Here is a 24,217-nt window from a genome sequence, read left to right as displayed (position 1 = left end):
GACATTTATACTTAATGGTAGATATGCGTCTTGTTCATATTATAATATATGTAACAGGATGATGTAATCACCCAAAATGTCCCTCTTTATTTCCTAACTATGGTATATCAAAAACAAAATACCGCCGTTGGTATCCTGGAAGTTAAAGCGTGACGATGCATAAATAAATAAGTGAAGGAAATGGTACCGAAATGCTCATAACCTAGTTAGGTAAGGGCTTGGGTTCTTATCTGAGAGGCACAACTCAAAAGTGTTTAGGATATATACCCAAAAAAATCACCGCTTAAAGTTATTGAATGCTGTTAAAGGGAAAAAAAATCTGATGGCAAACACTGATACTAAAAGGGAAAAAACCATTTCACACTGCTAGTTGAAAACTCCATTTCAATCTCTTGTCCCGTTAACTTTAGATATGGTTGAATGAATGGAACCTATTTTGACTGGCCAAACCTTCAACTATACTTCAGAAAGTTGGATCACAATATAGGTGGTCTGTGACGTCATCTGGGCAAATGTTCCTACTGCTTTTGATGATATTGTTGTTAGGTAATCCTTGAAACTTTATTCATTTATAATATTTGCTTAGCTTGTTTAGTATTCTCTGTATTTAGTGTTTCATCAAAATGCATCTTTTTTTTTCGTTAGAAAAATATAATTTCCCTTTCTGGATAAGTTATTGAAATATTAAAAGGAAAACTAAGACATTTTCAACTCAATTGCCGTAGTGACATCATTCATTTCGCTGTTGCCATATGCATTTACGAACTACCATCAAATTAGAAACACGGCATATAAGGACGTCATTTTGACCGATAGATGCCCCCCCCCCCCTCCCCCTAAAAAAAAATGTTCAGCAATTTTGCTTAGCAACCAACTTCAGTCACAAGAAATCAATTTTAACTATAGGCCTATATAACAACGCTTATTTTAACATATCATCATTGTATAATACGTTACCGGTGTTTCATGTATCGGGGTCAATAAGGGGATACTCATGTTGTGGTACTATACTTTGTATACTGAATAATCACACAATCTTGATGATGTACTTTTGCCAAATTTTGACCCGTTTGCAGAGAGCAAGCGACTAATAAATCCATTTGTTCAATTCATCTTCTTCTCCTTAATGGTTTTTAATTAATTTCCCAAACATTGCTTAGCACTAATATAGGTAACGTCTGTCTTTTAAGTCTAACGTTTTAATTTCGAAACAACATTGTTTTGTTTTGTTTTGTTTTTCTACCCAGTAAACAGCCCAGACCTTAACCTTTTTATAAAGCAGCTTTTTCCTTTAAATTTATTTTACCCCTGATTCTAAATATTCCCCCAAATTGCCGGTCATTAACTAACAGACTTTACATGAAATGATCAGCTAAATGGAATAAAAAGAGCAATAGCTGATTTTGAAAATTTGTAACGTTTGCACTGAGATCTATACTTATAAAACTAATTATAGTATCAATATGCCCTCAGAATGCACAATTTGACCTGCAAACTTTGAAATGTTCTTCTGGGGGGGGGGGGACACCCCAGAACCACCTCAGACCCACATCTTACATGACGGTGGCCCTCAACAATCGCATAGCATCACTCCTCAGCATTACTTTTGTTGTCCGCCTACAGCACGTCCATAAAGATTCATTCCCCATAAGAAAATCAATCGAAGCATTGGTAATTGACCCCGCCCCCCCCCCCAACCGTCCTACTTTTGAAATTCTGTGCACGTCACTGGTCCAGTGGTGAATAAATCTGTAAGATGATTCTGTAGCTTCAAGTGACGAATCTAGGATTTCTCGGAAGAGAGGGACTAGAGTCAAATTTCAGTGGTGCTTGAAACTACTATACGAAAATAAGTGTGCGTAAGAAAACATCATTAGAACTGTAGTAATACAGCGCGCCCGAAAACGTACTTAAATGTTCTCAATACTTTCGGAACCTTCCGAGGTATCATAATTATTAGCTAGACAAAGAAATATTAAAAATTCATTTCATTTTCATTTTCAAATATTAAATATTCAAAAAGGACCATTGTAGAAGGAGAATTTAATTTTCTGTCGATGAAAAAGCTTTGATTATTGCCATAAGAACTTATAACAACATGTTACGAATAAACAAGTCCGTACGTTGTAATTTAATAAATCAGCATATCACGGTTGATATTTGGTATGGTAATATCAGCATATAGCACAAACATTCAGAAAATAAATAGCCAGCAAGTTGATACGAGTGTGAGGGGGGGGGGGGGGGTGAAAAGGGTGAGGAAAGGGGAGCTGGTTAAAATTACTGAAAGTTACTTTTAGTATCGAATCAAGATTTTATAGGCTCAATAAACGGGGTTTCTTACACATTACAGTAACAATCCCTTTCTGTAACCAGAATGCAAAAATGCATTGTGGTCTCGATGATGTAACATGAGCAGGTTTCTTCATGAATCTGACGTAATGTATAGTGAGGATGTACATGTTTACAAGGGTTTCACAATTTGACCTCTGGTGACCCCAAATGACCTTTGACCTCCACTAAAAACAATATGCTTCTTGTACTTAATGTGATACTTCTACACACATTAATGTCTCAGAACTACATTAATGTCTATGGATAAAGTATCCAGGAGATAACACAGTCAGTAACCTATTACAAGTTTAGCATGATGAAATCTTAAAACAAAACTAATGGACCCATGCAAGTTTCACCAAGTTGATGATTTTATGGTTTTGAGGTCCATATTTCGGGCACTAGGTCGGCCACCCCTCCGAAACAATCAAAACATGATGTAGATAAAGAAAAAGCTTTTTTTTTTTTTTGGGGGGGGGGGTCTTTTACCGTTTCCTTACGTATATATATAAGGAAGACCACCAATGAAACGCTTCATTTCACTTGTCGTGCATGTGAGGTTTTATAGTTTCGCGTTCGTTTGTGTGCACGTAATAGAACAAATATCAAACGACATCTTCAAATTAACTAGTCTACATGTGTGACAATTTGATCTACTGTATAAGACAAATACCCAACATCAGGAAGCGATGGTTGCATACAGCGATAGGTCGCCGGGTTCAAATCTAGAATGTATAAAAAAAAACAGGCGAGAAAATTTGTTATCGAAGATGACGTAAATTGTTGCATTACGCATTGGACGTCACTGAAATTCGATCTAGCTGCGACACTTGAGGAAAAAAACAAATTTATATGTAGGGTACGGTTTATTATCTAAGTTCAATGGGGGAAAAAAGTCCCCCTAAAACCAAAGTGTTTTTTAATTAAAACCAAATAAATACAATAGTCAGTTGCCAATGCATATTAATGGATTAAGTTTGGTTAGTGTTCCGACGCAAGACGTCATTTCCGCTAATTGTGACTATATATGTGTTGATAACAAACGAATTTAAATTTTCTCACAATCGAACTGACCTAGTAAACTCTTGGGTTCAAAAGGATATTGAAGGGTATTGCGTGATCGTGCATAAAAGATAGGATATAGGGTAATTCAGGTTGTACAAGGGTAAATAATAAAGTGACTTTTTTTAAAATATAAAGAACGTGCATTCGCAAACATCTTCGACAACCCCGCGTATACAGCAACAAGATAGCCTTTTAGACAACAACAACCACCCCCCCCCCAAAAAAAAAAAAAAAGATAAAAAAAAGAATACAGGTTGTATACATTTTCGGGAAATTTAAAAATTCTGAGAAATGTTTGCTACTGAAAGTCCAGCCGAAAAAGAAGAGGTTTTAGAGTTAATCTCCAAATTTAATCGTATCGTATTGTCAGTGAATGCAAATCTACAGTGAATGCTGGCTACGTAACTTCAGAACGTGTAATTTGACTTTTTATAGGCGCATTTGTTCATACTTTCATTTATTAGAATTCAATAGATTCATAACTGTTATGCTTCATTACAATAGCCAGTTTGTTTACAGTTCACAAATGAACATTTTTGAAGTTTTTCTCGTGAAATCATGACGTAATACCAACATCGCGATGCAATACGTCTGCAACGAGTTACACAGTGTTAATAGCTTATATTATTTTCTTTGCTCCAACAAAAACGTTCTCAGACGCGCGCTAAGCTAAGCTATCATTAAAGAGGGCGCTCCTTATAAAAAGTGACCTGGTTGAGGAGATGTATAGCTTTTCTAGATTTCAGTGTTGTTCTGTGTAAGTAACTCTTTCTAAGAAATCGTTTTTTTCTGGATAAGAGTAATAGGCTAACCTTTAATAAAGACTTGAGTTTATATTCTTAACGGCAGCAGGGTAAAGATACGTCTAAATCCTGACTCAGATTTGAGATTGGGCAGGGAATGAGTGAATCTCTACCTGTGACCCTATGTCAAGGGAACGTACAGGTATAGTTTGCCCAAAAAGTTTCCGCCCAAAACCCTTGACAGGAGTTTTCAGTGATTTCAGACTCTGCATCTTTTCAAGTTTGGCAGAACTAGATGGGAAATAGAGTTCAGGAACTCTAATAGTACACTGAGATATGAGAGCGCCCTCTATTAATTTAGGGCATTGGCTGAATGATTCCCAGTGCAAGGCGTCTTATGTGAGTTTAATTTACCCCTGTGAGAGTTTGCTATTGGTCTCATTGCCGAGTTAATATTTAATTAAATCGAATTGATGCAAACTTGATAGGGAAACATAAAATTTGGATCATGATAAATTGATAATGTGCAAACCAGAGGTAAATGTCTTAAGTACAGTATAACTCAAAGCACGGGAAATTTCTCAGTTAAAATAAGACCCAAAAAAGCAAGTGAACTTATGCAATAGCTGTCGTTGTACTTCTAAACGTCACTTTTTTTAAAGGGATAGTATACTGTGAGTAGTTGCTTATAAAGGTGCTGCATATTTCAAAACCACATCCATATAGCGTTCTGTATGGCAAAGATATGAATTATTTCCAATTTGGTTGTATTTTTGTGAAGGCATCTGGCAATAGAAGAATGAATGATTTCAAGAACTAGTGGCTTTGGTGTGGCAGAAAGTTCAATATCGGTTTCCGGTTATCGGCAATCAGGCTAAATTTTACCGATACCGATATACCGCCGATATTGCAAATATCGGCCGCTATAGGCCTACCGATATCGCAGACGATTATCGGCGCAACACTATATTTTCAACTATAACAATGTTCTATGGTTTTCGATTCCGCATAGTTAGTGTTACGTGACGACGCTTGTCACGTACGAACCTATGCACTCAATTTGTTTTACACAAAAGTACATACAATCACACAATGGACTTTCAAACTTTACAATCGCTGAAAATTCCTTTTTACTTTCTACGATAAAATGTAAGATAAGCTGGGAAAGACAACTCGTGTGAAGAAAGAGTTTGCGATCGAAGAAATTAAAGGCGAGATAACAGATAATATTCTGATTTGAACATAATGAAATCGGTAAAATGAAAGTGTAAAGCCGTTTCAACAAATCCAGTGTAAAGAAGTGTCTGTTTTCTGTTATAAAAGTATCTTCAGACTACTTCTTTTCGTTTCTATACCGTATCTGGTTTGTGAATCCCCTATAGCTTTTTATCGATCTTCGTGTAGAATTTACACCGTTGTTCGATCCCTAGGGGGGTAAGCCTAAATATCGCTCTCCTCGTTTGTAAGTACAGCGGGCTATAAGACGGGCTGAAACGGGACGAGAACGTAGAGAAAATTACGGTGAATTGTTCGAATGCGTTTTTGATAGTATAGCCTACTATAGTAGGGGTTCCCTAACTGGGGTACATGAACCCCCAGACAGGCGCGTAGCCAAGGGGGGGGGGCGAAGGGGGCAGCCGCCCTCCCCCCTTGAGCATATTTTTTAAAAAAAAATTTATGATATCGCTACTATTTTCAAAAGAGAAAATGTTAAGATGCAACTTACAAGGCCTGGGAAGTGCCATTTCCAGCGATCTGGGAGGCATTTTAAGCCAAAATTTCCTTGTACGCTTCGCGCCAACCATGGTGACGCTACGCTTAGATAGTTTGCAATGCCGAATCTACAGTTTCGCCCCTCCCTTGGCAAATTCCTGGCTACGCGCCTGCCCCCAGGGGTGCGTGAGACCATCCCAGGGGTTTCGTGAGACGTTTCTGAAAGTCAAAACTAGAGTACTTTTTGTTGAACTAAAATCTGATATATCATATAATTTAGTTCAACAAAAAGTACTCTAGTTTTGACTTTCAGAAACGTCTCACGAACCCCCTGGGATGGACTCACGCACCCCCTGGGGGTTCATGCACCCCAGTTAGGGAACCCCTGGTCTAGAGTATGACAAGAAATATTTTCAATTTTACGATTATGTTGTTCTGATAAAAGTGCAAGCTGGCATATTCTGGTCTTCTGTGATCACCGGAGATGTCTCGTGTTATTGATTCCAACATTAACATCAACATTAGAAAAACGTTTTGCGTCTAGATTATTCATTAAATCAATGTCGACACGTATACAAGTTCCTGTTTTCGGGGTTGAACGGAATTTTTCCTCTGTTTTTTTTTCACCCTTAAAAAAAGAATTAAAGTGAGGCCTCGTAGAATTTGTTTGCTATAATTAGATTGAATTTTTTCCATAGTCTTGACAGGAATAAATTGGTATTCGTTTAGGTTGGTCATCACGTATCCATGATCCTGCCATACGGGTTCTCTATGCTTATGGTTTTTATCTTTTTAACCGATGTGGTAAACATTTCAAGGTTAATCATTGACAGGGATTTATGCACAAGAACACAAAAAGGGGGAACGTTAGGGGTTGCTTCAATTTGACATTAAGATTAAAGTATTTAACGGTTATAACGGAGAAGGAATTTCAAATCCTTTGTTCATCCATTATTTTGCAGAAACACACGGATATTGAACGTAAAACTATATGGCCTCCAAGTTAAGCAGAATAGATTAATGATAGAATTAAATAGCAACAGGTTAGTGCTGGTGTTACGGGGCTTGTAATACAATCATTTCGAGAACTCTTGAAACGTATTACGTTACTCATTTGAAGCCGCAAACGTAGTCGAAATTTGAGAACGCAAGGAAGATTTGTCACCGCAACGGCAAATCAACTTTGTCGTGTGGACGGAACGCTCGCCGCTACACTCAGGATCAGAATCCGCAATCGTGATCCCCCCTAGGTTGAAGTGTGAACACTTGTGGATAACATAAGCCAATAACTCGGGATCTACATAAGAGTGGGAGCTGTTTAAGTTACACACAATCATTGTGACGAATGCTCGCATTAAGGATCACAAGCCGCAATCGTGATCTCCTTCAAAATGGCGATCTAGGTTGTGGTGTGAACACTCGGGATCACATAATGCGATAACTCGAGGATCTATATAAGAGTGGGAGCTGCTTAAGTTACACACTCAATCATTGTGACGAATGCTCGCCTAGACACTCAGGATCAGAAGCCGCAATCGTGATCTCCTTCACAAGGTCGATCTAGGTTGAAGTGTGAACACTCGAGGATCAAATGATCCGATAACTCGGGGATCTATATAAGAGTGGGAGCTATTTAAGGTACACACAATCATTGAAACAAATGCTCGCTCTACACTCAAGATCAAAAGCCGCAGTCGTGATCTCCTTCACAAGGGCGATCTAGGTTGAAGTGTGAACACACGGGTATCACATAATCCGATAACTCGGGGATCTTTATAAGAGTGTGAGCTGTTTAAGTTACATTCAATCATTGTGACGAATGCTCGCCTAGACACTCAGGATCAGAAGCCACAATCGTGATCTCCTTCACAAGGGCGATCTAGGTTGAAGTGTGAACACTCTGGGATCAAATAACCCGATAACTCGGGATCATTATATAAGTGGGAGCTGTTTAAGTTACACACATTCATTGTGACCAATTTGCGACGACGTATAATGACGATAATTTAAAAAAAAAAACTTGCGCTCTCGAGGACGCGTCCGGGATCAGCATTATTACCTCACCGAAGGAATCCTTAATCCTGATCCCGATGTGTTCTTGGAATATTTCAAGTATTTTTTATCCAACAATCGTTTTTTTTTTCCGTCTAGGAAAGTCTTGGCTTAACTCCATCAAACATTACGTTGCATCCACCCTCAGAGGTAACTTTCCCGTCACTGTAATATGTTATTGTCTAATTTGCATTTAATCTTGTTTTACATTTCCAAGAAAAACATTTCTGACGCGATAACATCATCAATCAGGACACTACGATTAAAAACGTTTAACATCTGTCAAATTCTGTTCAATACTGGTTAAGTCATACTACGTACGTCACTGCAGGAGGAATGGGTTCGACGTTATAATTTGAATTCATGTTTTAGTTCCAAATACTGGGCCAAGAAGGTGAACATTTCAATGTGAAATTTGCAACGTATATTATAACCAACCACTGTCAGACGAGTAGACGTTCAACCAATGGCATGAACAAGCGATATATAAATGGGTCAAAAGAGAAGATTAATGTACCGCACCATCATGCAGTGGCGTAGCTATAGGGGGGTTAAGTGAGGGCACGTGCCCCGGGCGCCGGGTTGGGGGGGGCGCTGAAATGGGAGAATGAGAGTAAAAAAAATAAGCACTTTATAGAAAAAACATGACGAAATTGATGTATGTCGTCAGGCATGAATATTTTCCAGTTACTAATAAGAATCTGAACTGAATGGAGTTGTTTTTGTTATCAAATTTATAGATTGTGATTTCTTTTCAGTCCATTTCTATCGTTTTCTCTTTGTTTTTATTCTGTTCTGTATTCTGTAATGGCTACATATCACGGAAATTTCGGGTATTTCAGTATACAGTTCCAAGGCAGTAGATTTCGAAAGGTGGAAATATCATAGGCGTTGATTTAGTTTGATTTAGGGGGGGGGGGGGCTGTAACGACTTCCCCGAAAATATAACCAAAAGTTTTCGCACTTCGCGCGCAATTTACTGGTCTTTCAGTAGGGGGGTGCGCAATTTTGTACTCGCACCCGGGCGCCAAAACCTCTAGCTACGCCACTGCCATCACGTGTCTTCAAATGAACATTCAAGTCTCAATTGTAACATATACTTTTCTAACAGCATGTCCTATTTCTCGTATATCGGTACATATCTATTGTGATGTCGCCCATAGAGAGCAGATATGATGTGCCCTCGGGTAAACTAATTTATCGACTGCATGCTTGGATGCGCGTCTAGGCAAACAAACTCGTCATATGGAACGTCTGCCACGCTTATATACACGTTACAAGACTTAACGCACTGGAAATCTTCCCCTGAGGCTATTTTTTTTATGATGACATCGGCTTCTCATCGCAGACATAAATATTAATGTTTAATCCTTTGGTTTCATGAACTCAAATAACTCAACCAAAACATGTTCTGTAATAACTTCATGTAAACAACAGAACATACTTGGATAACATTTAACACCATTCACCTTTAGCAAATATGTAATACATGTTACACATGTTGTTTTGGTATGCTATATACAGCATGTTTTTCATATTGACTTTTGTGTTGCATTCGAGGAACTGATCGCATAGTAGACTTTATAATCCAGTCACTTTACTTAAAAACCTCAGCTGTTTTAAAGAGCATATCTCAAAAAAAATTAGAAGTGTTGTAAAAATACAACCGCCGTGATTGACAGCACTATAGTATTGTTTAATCGTCAACAGCATTATCATCATTAAGTTTGTGCATGCCTTACGTCATCCGTTAAGACAGAAAAACTAATAATCCTGCATTTGCATAATCATAATAATAATGATGAAAATAATATTAATAAATTTGTAAAATAAACCTAAACACTTTAACAACCGTGAAATGCCTTGTACACACTTTTTAAAGTCTGAAATATTGGAAGAAGTACTTGACCATGCGCAGAAATATTTACATCTTTAAATCATTTTATTGATTTGGTTGATGTGGGATTCATTTGGCACTTATACAGATTTACGAACGTTTTTCTTCACGAATTTTCAGTATTTGGAAATTTTAGAAAAACAATAAATAAACATGGCATTTACTTGTAAAATCGGTTCAAGTACATAACATCCTCCGCGAAAGAACCCAATCCTCTTTATTATTTTGGAACAGATGTCATCGAGTATATGAAGTTGATATGAGTTGGCAGAGTAAACCGATGTCAATTTGCACACGCACTTAAACCTGTCATCTCTAAATTCACCACTGAAAGAAACTTAGTGATTTTCTGTTGAAGTGGTGATAACAACTATGGTCATCGTCCAACGCGTTTAAAGCAATATATAAAGAGATTAAAAATCGGGGTCACATTCAGAAGATCTGATCATGTTACGTACTGATAGGTGGTGTGAAGGATCATGGGGGTAAGGAAGCTTTCACGTTCAACGTGTTCTCTCTATGACCAATCACGTCAACTTTATCGTCCTATTCCTATATATATATATATATATATATATATATATATATATATATATATATATATTTATATATATATATATATGACAAACGCCTATAGTGGAATTAAGACCTTCCTTACCGGTTTTCGAACCTCTGGACATACAATCAGCGTCCATAGCCTATAGTGGTTATAGGGTGTCCGCATAAAAAGCGAGAGGCCCGGGTTCGAATCCCGGTGGAGGCTGGAAGTTTTTCAATTGTTCTTGATTTGCCAACTCGAAATCATTTGTGATTCCTAAAGCCGGATCTCGAAAGAGATACTTTGAACAGACTTTATGTTAATGAAATGGAGGTAAACGACAAAGGCAAATGAAGATATATAGAATTGAAATCGTAACGAGTTGGAAAATCAAGAACAGTGAAAATACTTCCAGCCTCCACCGGGGTTCGAACCCGGGCCTCCCACCTTATATGCGGACACCCTAACCACTAGGTTATGGACGCTGATTGTATGTCCAAAGGTTCGAAACCGGTAAGGAAGGTAGTAATTCCACTGTAGGCGTTTGTCACCTGTATTGTTCGATAAAAAAAGGCTTCGTTTTCATTAGTGTGCTAATGATAAATCAACTTAGACGGACAAAATGTTAACAACTAACAACTTTAATACAGATATATACAAATATACATATACTTCTTGAAAATTCTCCAGGGTTGGGTAAATAATCTGTTATTCATACACTTCAAACAAATTCCCCAAATCACCAAACAGTGTAACCAGATTTCATGTTGAGATGTAACCAAAATGTTTCTTCTATTCATTTCTTCTGAAGAATCCATGAACCTCCCAGTGTAAGTTTCTTCCTTTAGCCCAGGGGTTCCCTAACTAGGGTGCATGAATCCCCAGAGGGTGCGTGAGTCCATCCCAGGGGTTCATGAGACGTTTTCTGAAAGTCAAAACTAGAGTACTTTTTGTTGAACTAAAATCTGATGTATCATATAATTTAGTAATGTACAAAAGTCGTACCTATCGACAAACTCTGTTCGCGTTCCATACGCATATGTCGCCATAGCAGTACCGTACCGTGCATTTTTCATTACAATATTACACTATGAACTTGATTACAATATTACACTATGAACTTGATCTTTGCGTATTATAGTATAATACTGACTCAGATCGTGTCTCGAAAAGTTGGGAGTTCGTGGACAACTCTGACATCCATAATCAATATGTTAAGAAACAGTTTTCACACATCGATGTAAAAGATGTTAAAGAAGAAAAAAATGGGTAGTCTTCTAAGAACGTTATATATATTTTCTCTGTCACTGTGTATTCCCCTTTAATAGGGCAATTCTGTAAACCAAACTCGAAATAAATCCGTTGAGATGAGGATCGAAAACGCTAAAAGTCTCACAGGGTTCTTGGCATCTTGTGGCAGCTTCCTGAATCAATTAATTATATAGATATGGAGACAAAGTTTTGGAGGTATTCGATTTCCTTATAACATTTGACGTGCATTGAATAACGAACAAGTCAGGTGGTTTGTAGAGATTTTGTTTTCCCTGCATGTTTGGCGTTTTTTTTTTTATAGTTTTTTATTGCTTTCTCCTCTTTCTGCCTAAATTGCAGTATTTTGTAGCCGGTATGTAGAGAGATTTTAGAAGAAGTGCTATAAAGTATTATTAAGACTTATGCCCTCTACGCCCCCCCCCCCCTTCCCCACAAAAAACCTTGCAGGTATTATTCATAAGGAAACATTGAATAAAAAGAAGAAGTAGAAAAATCATTTCAGAAATGATTCAAGTTAATAATTATAACAACACTGAGCTTAATCTCAGATTGCTGCGTCAGTTAATTAAGTTTGTCATGTAAACGAAATTAATGCATCAAAGTTCCATATGACGCGTTTTGACATTGGAACTATACAAAACATGAAAGCAGGAATAAAACCCCTCAGCTTTAATTTTCATGAGTGTTCGCATGATGTACTGAGACCGGTCATTTTACTACGCTAGATCCTTATCCAGAGGTGTAGGAGCTGGGGGCACTGTGGTAAGTGCCCAATTTTTCCAAAATAGCAAATGTGCCCTCATGGCAAATAAAATGTGCCCATTTGATGGAGAACTGTCTTTTGGATATCTTAAGCCTTTGTTAATTTTAATATTTTATTTTAATGATTCAGTTTTAGTCTGTACATGCTATTTATAAAATGGCATCCCATATCTTTTTGTAGCACGTGTAACAATAAACAATGTCAATAAATAGTATTGATAGCATACTAACACATCATATATATTTAAGTGATATGGCCGGTGTGTATCGGTTTATAGCATAACGAGTGGTGGTTGTGGAATGAGAAAGTGCCCCTCTGATGTTGTGCCCCCCCACACTTGTTGGAAGCTTCCTACCCCCCTGTTCTTATCTAACACATTACTCCGTTTTTAGCAATGAGTGAGCACATATTCCTAGTGTCAAGAACATTTTGAACAGGACACGAGGGCATCTTGAAATATAGCGTAAAGTTTGCATATACAATAATGTGCGCAACACAGTATATACGATACACTGTGGAAGGATGCCTTACAAGATGCCTTTTGACATGCCAACTTTCTTTACAGAGCAATATGTCCATTTGGTTATCAAGGAAAAGTAACCAATTTCGTCAAATCGCACTTAATTTATTTAATTCCCTGTAAATCAGGGCAAAAATGTACAATTACCAGTTTCTGTTTATCCTGTCGGAATGGAATTTACATAACACGACTAGAATTATTCATGAGTTTTTTCTAGACCCACTTATTGCAGACGACATCTTAGCATCAATCAGAATTAGAAATAGCTCCAAAAAGACAAACAAAACGAAAAAGGAAGAGTGAAAGAAAAGAAAAGAAAAGAAAAGAAAAGAAAAGAAAAGAAAAGAAAAGAAAAGAAAAGAAAAGAAAAGAAAAGAAAAGAAAAGAAAAGAAAAGAAAAGAAAAGAAAAGAAAAGAAAAGAAAAGAAAAGAAAAGAAAAGAAAAGAAAAGAAAAGAAAAGAAAAGAAAAGAAAAGAAAAGAAAAGAAAAGAAAAGAAAAGAAAAGAAAAGAAAAGAAAAGAAAAGAAAAGAAAAGAAAAGAAAAGAAAAGAAAAGAAAAGAAAAGAAAAGAAAAGAAAAGAAAAGAAAAGAAAAGAAAAGAAAAGAAAAGAAAAGAAAAGAAAAGAAAAGAAAAGAAAAGAAAAGAAAAGAAAAGAAAAGAAAAGAAAAGAAAAGAAAAGAAAAGAAAAGAAAAGAAAAGAAAAGAAAAGAAAAGAAAAGAAAAGAAAAGAAAAGAAAAGAAAAGAAAAGAAAAGAAAAGAAAAGAAAAGAAAAGAAAAGAAAAGAAAAGAAAAGAAAAGAAAAGAAAAGAAAAGAAAAGAAAAGAAAAGAAAAGAAAAGAAAAGAAAAGAAAAGAAAAGAAAAGAAAAGAAAAGAAAAGAAAAGAAAAGAAAAGAAAAGAGAGAAATGTTTTTTGTTGTTTTTTGTGATATTTTCTCCCCCCCCCCCAAAAAAAAAAAAAAAAACCACAATCAATACCTAGGTTGCATCTTCAATGATTGGAAAATCGGTGGTCAAAAATGTGACAGTTGGAAAATTTTATCTATGCAACATCTCTTAAAATAATAAATGTGCTGATCTCAATCTTGACAGGATAATTCTGAGTCAATAGTATTAAGCGATTTCCAATAGACCGATTTCTAGTTTTAGGCTAACATCATTACAAGATTTGACGAAATTCATTGTTTCAGGAATATTGGACTTAGAAGTAAATCATGGAAGGTAGGTTTCCGTTGTAAGCCTGCATATGCAATGCCTGTCTTTGTCACGTGTCAAGACATGTGATAGAAAACACAATACGTGACTCTGTTCGAATACAGAGGTGCCAAGAACCAGGTCGGGTCGCCTGGACAATTATTATATCATCGAACCCTCAATTGTTCAGTTTCCCTGAAGCGTTATAGTTTATTATGAAATTAAGAATATTTCGTGTTTATTTATTTTCATCCAGTATCTTCCTGGCCGCCCTCCATATTTTCCCCGGTGCTCCTGAGGGATCACGGGTCAGTTGTTATATCTACCCCCCCCCCTATTATACCCCTCCCCAAAGTTCGTCAGGTCTGTTCGTATATATGCCCGTGGGACGTACCATAGAAAAATTGTGACTGAATTTCGTATCTTCTTATATTCGGGTTCACATCACCAATCGCTATAAGTTGTTATATGTTTGTTTCTCTCGGTTTTCTAGTCCAATTAAGCAATACCCTTTTTTATTTGAAATGTTGACGTTTTTTTTTTACTGTTTTATGCAGAAACCTTCAGGAAGTCTGGGAATTAGCTCTGACAAATTGAAACATGATTTCAATCCCAACTTCTTTATTTGAATAAAAAAAAACGTGGAACGAGTCAAACTAGCGACTTTAGTTTATGTTTTTTTTTCTTTCTCTCACACACAGCTACAATGTATCGACATTTATTCTAATGTATGTTACACCTCTCGCTGTCATGGCTGTGTGTTACTACATCATAGCAACCAGACTATGGGTTAATACTTCACCTGGAGAAGAGGTTCCTAACAGAACTCGGCAGACCAAAGCTAAAAGAAAGGTAAGAGAATCCTTTCCTTAATCTGTTAACTATTTAATCCTTCATTTCTAATGTCCACGCACGTCATGAATAATTTCTGTGTCATAATATATATATATATATATATATTTTTTTTCCTTTTGGTATTTTCATAAGCTCTCGCGTATCTCTATGGAGACCATGTTATCCGGACCTGCTTTGTAATGCTAATGTTGCTACTCGCTTTTAGTTCTAGTTCTGTCTTCTTTATTAATGTTATCAGGTTACACGTGACCGGTCCGTGGCAACGGCGAGGGTGAGGGGGTGGGTGGGGGGCTGATGATGCTGTCTATACAAACTTTCCAAACTTCCAAACAAAATATGTAAATTCTGATTTATCATATGCTATGATTCATATCTACGTTTGGATTTGTTTCACCGCAAGTAAGAGGACATAAATATTGTGCCCCTCTTTCAATTTTTACTCTCACACCCACCCCCCTTCACACTCCTCAGAATCACTGATCACGAGCAGCGGCGTAACAATGCACTTGTGGGCCCGGGCCATGGAATATATGCTTCCCTTTAAGGCGAGCGAAACGAGCAAATTGCGATGAGATTCGGTTCCCACAATTTCTTGATGATATGAAACCTGTCACTTTTGAACACAACCGGTGTGCAACCGTTTATACTTTAAGCCTCGGACCCTATACGGTACCGGGGACAAGGGCTTCACCGTGCTCACCCCAATCCACCCACCCACCCCTCCACTGGGTTAAAGCTATAAGCTTCGAGACTTCAGAGCTATTGTGGTCTATAAATACCATATAGTGATGTAAAAATTGTCCAATTGAGGAACAATTTCAACCAAGCTATATTAGTTAATATTTTGCAAAGGTTATATATAGCTGTTTAAGTTACTGTACATTTATCATATGGATTATACGAAGTATGTGTTACCCTAAAAAAATAAAATTAAAAAAAAAGTGCAAATATTTTCACGGGGAAAGATTCCACTCTTTCCCAGATACTTTGGAATTGTGGTTCGTGAACACGCGAAGCACGATTCCGGTAATTAAGCGAATAGAGGTAATTATATGGATTCACGTCCAAATATCAAGCGGCAAACATACAGGGTTGAGGGGGGGGGGGGGTAGGCTATAGAGATTCGAAGAGAAGAGCAATTTTCTCAACATTAATGATATAATTACTATCACATTTACTTGAGGCATGGGACAAGGTACATGTAGTTGTGTCATGCATGAATAACGATTTATAGTCACATGCGTAAAATGGGATTAGGTAAAATCGAACGGATAGTTAGCTGAAATTATCCCTGTCTATGCTGGCGACAGGGAGTTTTCTTAGAGTTAGAGGTAACCGAGTCATAGACGTATAGGGGCGAAGGAGGTAGTAATTAAAGGGACACAGAGTTTTAACTGGAATAAAAGCGCTGTTAAAAAAACAAAGCCAATATTGATGATATCAACAAGAAAAAGGGGAAAAAATTAATAAAAGCAACGTGTGTGTAATTTGTAATTCATTACAAGATATTAACGGTAATATAGGCAGACAACTAAACCACGGTAATTCAGGTAAAAAGAGTATGTTAATATTTGACTACATATAACTGATTCATAATTATATATTACTACTTAATTTAAATTTGAAATCGATAAGAATGTAGAAAAAATGAGTTTAATTCTCGTTTATCGTATCAATTTTTGTTACCAATAACAAATCAGAAATTAAATCAAAGATTTCCATGCACGTTATAGATATAAAATGAATATTAATAAGGAGTATTTCTCTGCACGACTTGGGGGGTTCCCAGTACCATACATACAACTAAGGATTCTTGAAATCAAGTAAACCCAGCTCAGACGGAAGTAGGCTTTAAGTGGAGCCTACAGGTAAGTGCAAGCGAGGGGTATAACCTCTACAAAGGCGGCTATACGGTTGAGAGATATTTTGATTCCCAGATGCAAACCAAATGCACCAGGCCGAAATATTCTTCAAGAGAGTTGGTACATGCCCTTGAATAAGAAATATATACAAAGAGTGGGTTAACCTTATGATAACAGTTATATGGCTTACTACCATAGGATATAGAACTATAGAAAGTTCATTCCTATGAACAAAGGAACACACTTCATTCCACCCGATACACACAGAGGACACAGTTACTACTGTAATTCTTAAAGTTTGTACCGCAGTATAAGAACTGGATCGTGCTATAAATCGGTAGCATGTGCTATTTAGGATTACAGTAAGAACTGAGGATATTTGTAATTCCAACAAATCCAGTTGTTTGGGATTTATTGGGATTATACACATATCCTCAGTTCTTACTGTCAACCTAGTAGCACCTGCAACCGATTTATCAGATTTGTAAGCACGATCCAGTATTTACCGTGGTACAACACGTTAAGATTCACAGTAGTTAGTGTCATCTCTGTGTGAATCGACTGTTCATTGGCATGTATCCTTCACAAAGTTTCCTTTGTAGATTTCCAAGCAGGGATGTGGATTCATTGATTGGTGGTTTCCCAATTCATAACATATGAGAGCTTTATTGTTATATACAAGTAACTGTATTGCGCGTACGTATATAGGCTATAGAAAGCTCTCTATAGAGGAAATTTAAAGCAAAGTGTTCTGTTTTTATTGGAAGAACGAGAAGTGGTCACGAACCTTTATAACACCCTCCCCTGCATGTCACAATATATATGACACATCTACATTAAATTGATTGTTAGGTTAATAAAAAATATAAATATAAAATTCATCAAACTTAAGCAGGAAAAAATACCTTACTTGATTATATTTAGGCCTGACGTTTCGATCCTCAGTATAGCAGGATCTTCTTCAAAGGCTAAATGACAAGTAACAGTAACAGAAGGGACAAAAACATACACATTCTCTTACACAGGCTCTCTAGTGGATAAGCAGTTTGCTAACAGTTTTATTTTATATTGATTGATCAGCGCATGCGTACAGCCTACTTTCAGAAGAAGCGAAAGACAAAACTTGTCGTTGATTATCAAGAAAAGTCCAAAACGATTTAAAATTTAAATAAAAAATTTTACCCTCTCTTTATCTCCCATTTTTCTTTCTTGAAATTCTAACTCAAACAGTTGCGAAGTCCATAATTAACACGACATGTACTATAACATTTAAATATAACTGACATATCATGATAAAGAGGGGGGGGGGGGATTTTGTCACCCAATCACGATGCTTGTCAAGTGAGCTAAAACCAAAGTTTATATATCAGTCAACAAATTTCTAAAGAGGCAGGCCCCTGGATCAGCGACGCTCAATAATTGCTTAACTGCTTGCACTTATTGATAGATCAAGTCACTTAATGTTTCTTGTCACATTAGAATGTCTTCTGAAGTCGGTTATAAGATCATATTATGTAAGCCTTTTATAACATTCCACTCAGCTGTATAGATTTGTCGGTTAATATGATCAGTTTTTAAAGAGGACTAAATCTGACAAAAGTAAGCTAAGCTATGTAGCTATGTCACTCCATATATCTCCATATATGGTAAAAGTCATTGTCCTTCTTATATATACAGTACAGGATTATTTCATAAGCTGATCCATTTAAAAGACTTTGCGTCTTATAAACACATAAGTGACTTCACGTGGCAAGCAAAGACGCGAGAGAAAGACAAGATTGCATGGATATTGAGAAATTACACATGAGAAAGAAGTTACCATATTTTATCTCACTCCGGCTTGTTAACCCAAGAGACCCCCCACCCTCCCCACCCTCCCCACCCCCCCCCCCCAAAGAGAAATAGAGAAGATCATGAAATAATAATAACAATAAAAATAAACTAATTCAAGACTTTGCTAAGTAGAAATTTATGCAATCGTTAGATCATCTTACAGGGTCGCTTATGAACGTGTAAAGTTAAATTGCGATCATATATAATCCGGTCTCTTCATTTGGAATTTCTTGAAAACAGGGCATGCACACTTAACGCATCACTAAAGAGCTCCCTAATGATACAGATTTTGTTTAGAACTGTATGAATAAAACAAACACTAGCAAATACAAAAAAAAATGTTTAAGAATGAAAAGTTAGGTACTCGCTATATGAAGATAAAAAAGGTGATTATAAAGAATTGCAATATTATATAGTATTTTTATTAACGGTATCTAGGTTTGTTCAATTTGTTTACCGCATGCATATATATATATATATATATATATATATCCTTTTGTAAATTAATGGATAAATGACGACCATTTTATGTACCTTTCTAAAAATCCAATTTGGATTATTCGACATAAGCGTAAAATATTAGTTGAGAATGATTTTCACCATTTATATAATAACTAACTAAGCATGCAAACCGTATATTGAACAACGTTATTTTGATTGATTGTTTTTAATCTAATTATTTTAATGTCATATTTCTTTCTAAATCTGCTATTTGTAAGAAATTTGTTAATTAATTATACACTTCAATAAAGTTCCTTCTTATTTCTATGCTGTAATTCTCTGTGATGTGTATTCTACGTATAAGAGGCACATTACTGCCATAGAAGTGGGAGGTCATACAAACAACCTATAGGTCATACAAACAACCTATATATACATATAAATAAAGTAAAAACACACTTCATGACATAAGCAATGGCCGACTGATTTAATTCGAAAACTTCTTTATAATGAGACCCTCAAATGAGGCTTCGAAACGGCATAAATTGAATTTTGTTGGGATCGTAATAAATACATGGCAAGTAATTATATTTACTTACAGTGTTACACCCAGAATTAAAGTCCCGTGAGATTTGTTTACTACTCATGCGTCACCATGGACGGACGACATTTTTTAGTTGGCACTTTATAGAAAAATGAACACATATAGTGTTTTATTTATTTCTAGAAACGGTGACCTTGCCAATATCACACGATCAGTATCTCAAACGTGTTCTATTATAAAGTTCAAGGTTAAATTTAAAAAAAAAAATCCGATTCGCATTTTATAAAATATTCACTTTTCGAGGAGTAGATTTATACCGCGTTTAATTTATACTTCACACATTTACAGGATTGCGTTTGCAATCCAAAATCTACTGACAACACAAAGATGTCCACAAGAATATCATCAATCATATCAAATCTTGATAATTGCGTAAACTTACTTGCACAATTCACCTCCGTCAGAACAAAGTCACAGTGGGGGTGGGGGTAAAAAGTAAACTACTAAAGTATACCAAAACTAATGTTTAAATTGTTTTCCAGCACAGCAGTGCACACAGTTTTCTGTAGTAGTTGTGCTTTTAAGCCTTTATATTATTATTATTTTTATTATTATTATTATTAATATATTAATAATTATTATTATTTATATATATATATATATTTTATATATATATGTATAATATATATATATAATATATAATATAATAAAATATATAATATATAATATCATATAATAAAATATATATATATATATATATATATATATATATATATATATATATATATATACATATAATGAAACAAGCCAAAGAACGGAATTGAGGTTACCTGCTGCGATACAGCGCTACTGCAAAGAAAAGTTCACATGGAGATTATTACTTAACATTTTCCGATTTCCGTTGTGTCACAAATAACGTCTCGTTTGAGAAGGAAACAAAAACGTTTTATCCCAAGGCCTGGTAATTCAGTCGGTTCTACAATCGATTTCCTAAAGTGTCACCATAGATTACATGAGATATCTATCTTGTTATTTTGACAGAATTTAATTTCCAGAAACTGGGAATTGCAAATTAGTGCAATCAATGCAAATTTTTTGAATGCAATTTGTACAAACGATTTGGACGTTAGGTAAAAAAATTGCATATTGATGAAGATGTCAAGCATTAATGCAAACGTCAATTAAAGTTGATTACCAAATGTAAGGACAAAAAAAAAACATCTGGAGGGGTGCATATTAATACGACCAATACAGTGTCAACTTGTGACCTTACAACAAAATCAATGGATCTTGGCTTGAAGTGAAACCCTGTCACCGTATCGAGTTCTTAAAAAGCCAAAGTGTGTTTGGAACACAGATGCCACAGTAACTCACTTTCTGCAGTGTAGTTTCTATCTGCTATATATGAACAGCGGAGGACTGACAGCAAAATGCAAACACACTTGTCAAGAGCAAAAGAACCTTTTCTCGGGTGTGTAAGTAGGGGAGGGGGGGGGGGGGTATGGGGTAAAACGGTATTCGTAAGAGCATTAAACCCAACGGTTAATCGTTCATCATCGGTTTAGAATCTCTCAAGTTGCTAGCCTATAGCATGTCTTTGCCTCTTTTAAAGTAAATTAATCTTTCACTAAATCATCTCCTCGTTGTGGATGTGTGGGGTTTTCTTCTATATCAGGCTCTGTTTGGGTGTGTCATATAGCTTCTTACCTCATACCTTAACGGTCGATTAGGATATAGGCACAAACTTAACTTCGATATACAATAAATGTAGGCCAGCAGTCCACAAACGTTTTAGGCTAATGATCCAGGATCCAACATGAGGACTGAGTAACGACCTTCCAAGCCTCACCCACCCCATCCCACCCCACCCCACCCCCACCCACCACGTCAGAATCAAAGCTCTGAACGTATGTAAGCTATCGTAAGCTATGGAATTTATGTTAAACAAAAACATAACATTAAACTCATCTCCGTCGGAAAGTTCCGGAAACTGTAGATATATTTCCCGACGGCTGGAAAAATCCCGCGGCCAACCCCAAACGTATTCGCAACCTACTTTTGCAGGATCGTGTCACATATAGTTTGCGGAACGTCGATTTGAATCGTTAGGAACCAACGCTATCAGGACAAGTAACGTTTTAGTAACGCTCTCACTCTTTGAGGGATGAACCTCCTATATTAACATACGACGTTCATGAATCCTAATAGCTGAACTACGCATCCTATCACGCAGACTTCCTTAATAGGACCTCGCGAATTTTTTGTTTCCCCTTCTGTTTTGTGACCCTCTTGTTTACAAACGCAAATGTTGCTGGGCATGTCACCCAAGAGTGCTATGTTGTTTATATGCAGATTAAGTAACAAAATACGGTTAGGTTTGAGTTATACAAGACTTCACAAAGCAATTTGGTTCACGTTAATTTTTAGTCCCGCGCTGGGAGGAACAGACGTTCATCGTCAGTTTAGCCTTAAAGGAGTATTCCAAACATTAAATCATGATTAAAAGGTGAATAATGTTAGAAGAGAAAAATGCAATAGGCAGGTTTATTACCACTCAACCATCTCCCTCACTTTATTGGACTTTGATATGGCGAAAATAAAATGAAAAATTAAAAACTAAAATGAAAAACTTCTGACACGTCAAGGATTACGAGATAAGTGATGTTATTATGTTTTAATATAACATTACAAATGCTACACTTTCCCCTTCATATTTTATTCCTTATCCCCCTGCCCCGTCCCCACCCCCTGGGGGTACATTTTCTGGGGTTAAAAAAAGAAAGCAAATCCGGACGCCGCCATGGTACAAGGCGTCAACTAATCCCAGTTCACTTAAGTTACGTCATAGTTTTCCTGTATCAATCGGACCAATCAGAGATAATGATGAATATTGGAAAGAAAATTGTTGACACAATACCCCGCTCGATTTTTCAAACAATGCAATGAATATTATTTACCAAAAAGACGTCTTCTTAAAAATGCAAATTTTGGAGGAAAATTAGATGAAGAATTTATAGAAGCAAAAAGACATGAAATCAATTTGTGAGTGTGTATATCTATGGCATCACACCTGTTTGCCTCAAGTTCACTTTCGGTATAAAACATGTCAACTTCAAATGTTGTTATCTCCAAAACGAAACATATATAGGAAGTTGAATGCAAATTTCACCCAGGAAGCTGAATAAAATATGTACTACTTTTCATTCGTTCAAAAGTATACCTTTTCTTCTGCAGGACGATCCATTTCAACAAGGCAAATATATGGTTCAGTTAACATGTGAATATGAAAGCAAATCTCACCATATCCAATTGCGGAATATAGGTCATAAATCGTGGGATTAATTCGAGAAAATAAAGAGAAAACAAAACAAAAAACAAGACAAGAGCCAAGTATATAAGGAAGAGTGCGTGGTTTAGAATTCCTCCTTAGGGTTGAGGTTCGTTAATTACTTTAACAAATGAAGCACACTTCTCCGTGCTCTGTTTCCAAGCAAAGTGGCATACCTTCGAAATGAACAACACTCGATCAAAAATCGGACGAGTGTATCTAATATAATCCCATCATTTGCTTTACTGTAGCCTTAACGCATTTTAATATTTATCAAGAAAGGCATTTTGTTATATTTTAATTTTTGTTGGTAATCTATCCGTTTATTTTTTATCGTGAAATCTAAAGAGTAGCCTACTATACTGAAGGGATTGAAAATAGCTAAGAGCGGGCTATATTATGCTTTCCTTTTCAAAGTATGTACTTTTGCATGGTATTGAATTCAATAAGTATACTAGGCTACATTGAGAACTTAAATATCAAAGTTTCTATTTTTATGAAGCAGTGTGCATGAGGTGATAATATACTGTTGTATATTTTATCGCAGTTATATATAATAATCCGCAGTTCTTTTTACGACGCTAAAGCGACCACAAATGTGGGAGAAACCCGCAAAGGCTTATGAATTATGGACTACAACTTACACAACGGGTGGCTTTCAATTCAACATTTTCAACTCAAATTTCGACTCTTTCCAATTTAGAAAGTCATTTCAGATTGGAATAACCGTAGATTGCTCTTGGATGAAAAACCAAACTTACTCGGTTATCTCACCTTACCCGGTCGGTTATCGAACCCGGAACCTCCCCGATTGCTAAGCCTCATTGTTTCAAATGCCACCGCCTTTATCTACTCGACCACAACACCGATTATATAGTACTTATATTACATAAGGGTTTTTAATAGTTCACACAATTCTAAATTACCTCTTGAAATGGCTGAAACATACCATGTGGGACGGGGGCAGTGGAAGGGGGGGTAAGGAAAGGGGTCACCCATCTTGGGATCACCTTTACGCACCAGTTGTAGCTAATATTTGAAATGAAAACTTGACTATAGTCAAACTGACTTCGTTTTGCTTGGAAAGAATATCTATTTAATATCAGATGAACCACAAAACTCATTAGCAAAGCAAAGTGTTTTTTTCCTCAAATAACAATTGTATTACAAATTTGTCAAGGATAAATGGTATTGACTGTCATTCAGGGATTCTCTGGTGTCCATAAAAAATTAAAAATTTAGGTGTTGGTTGAATTCATGAG

The 24,217-nt window shown here is 36.3% G+C and overlaps 1 protein-coding gene across 1 annotated transcript in view; it reads left to right on the top strand.

Moving 5' to 3' along the window:
* Window positions 1-24,217, top strand: part of LOC139969090 (tachykinin-like peptides receptor 99D) — a 90,188-nt gene that overhangs the window by 47,431 nt on the left and 18,540 nt on the right. Inside the window, exon 2 of the mRNA XM_071973867.1 lies at window positions 14,794-14,944. Within this exon, the coding sequence (XP_071829968.1) occupies window positions 14,794-14,944 (151 nt within the window). The remainder of the gene's footprint in view (window positions 1-14,793; window positions 14,945-24,217) is intronic.

This window comes from Apostichopus japonicus, chromosome 6 (assembly GCF_037975245.1).
Source record: "Apostichopus japonicus isolate 1M-3 chromosome 6, ASM3797524v1, whole genome shotgun sequence".
In the NCBI taxonomy this organism is placed as follows: domain Eukaryota; kingdom Metazoa; phylum Echinodermata; class Holothuroidea; order Aspidochirotida; family Stichopodidae; genus Apostichopus; species Apostichopus japonicus.
The sequence above is the reverse complement of the archived record's forward strand: the minus strand, read 5'-3'. Positions and strand labels throughout refer to the sequence as shown.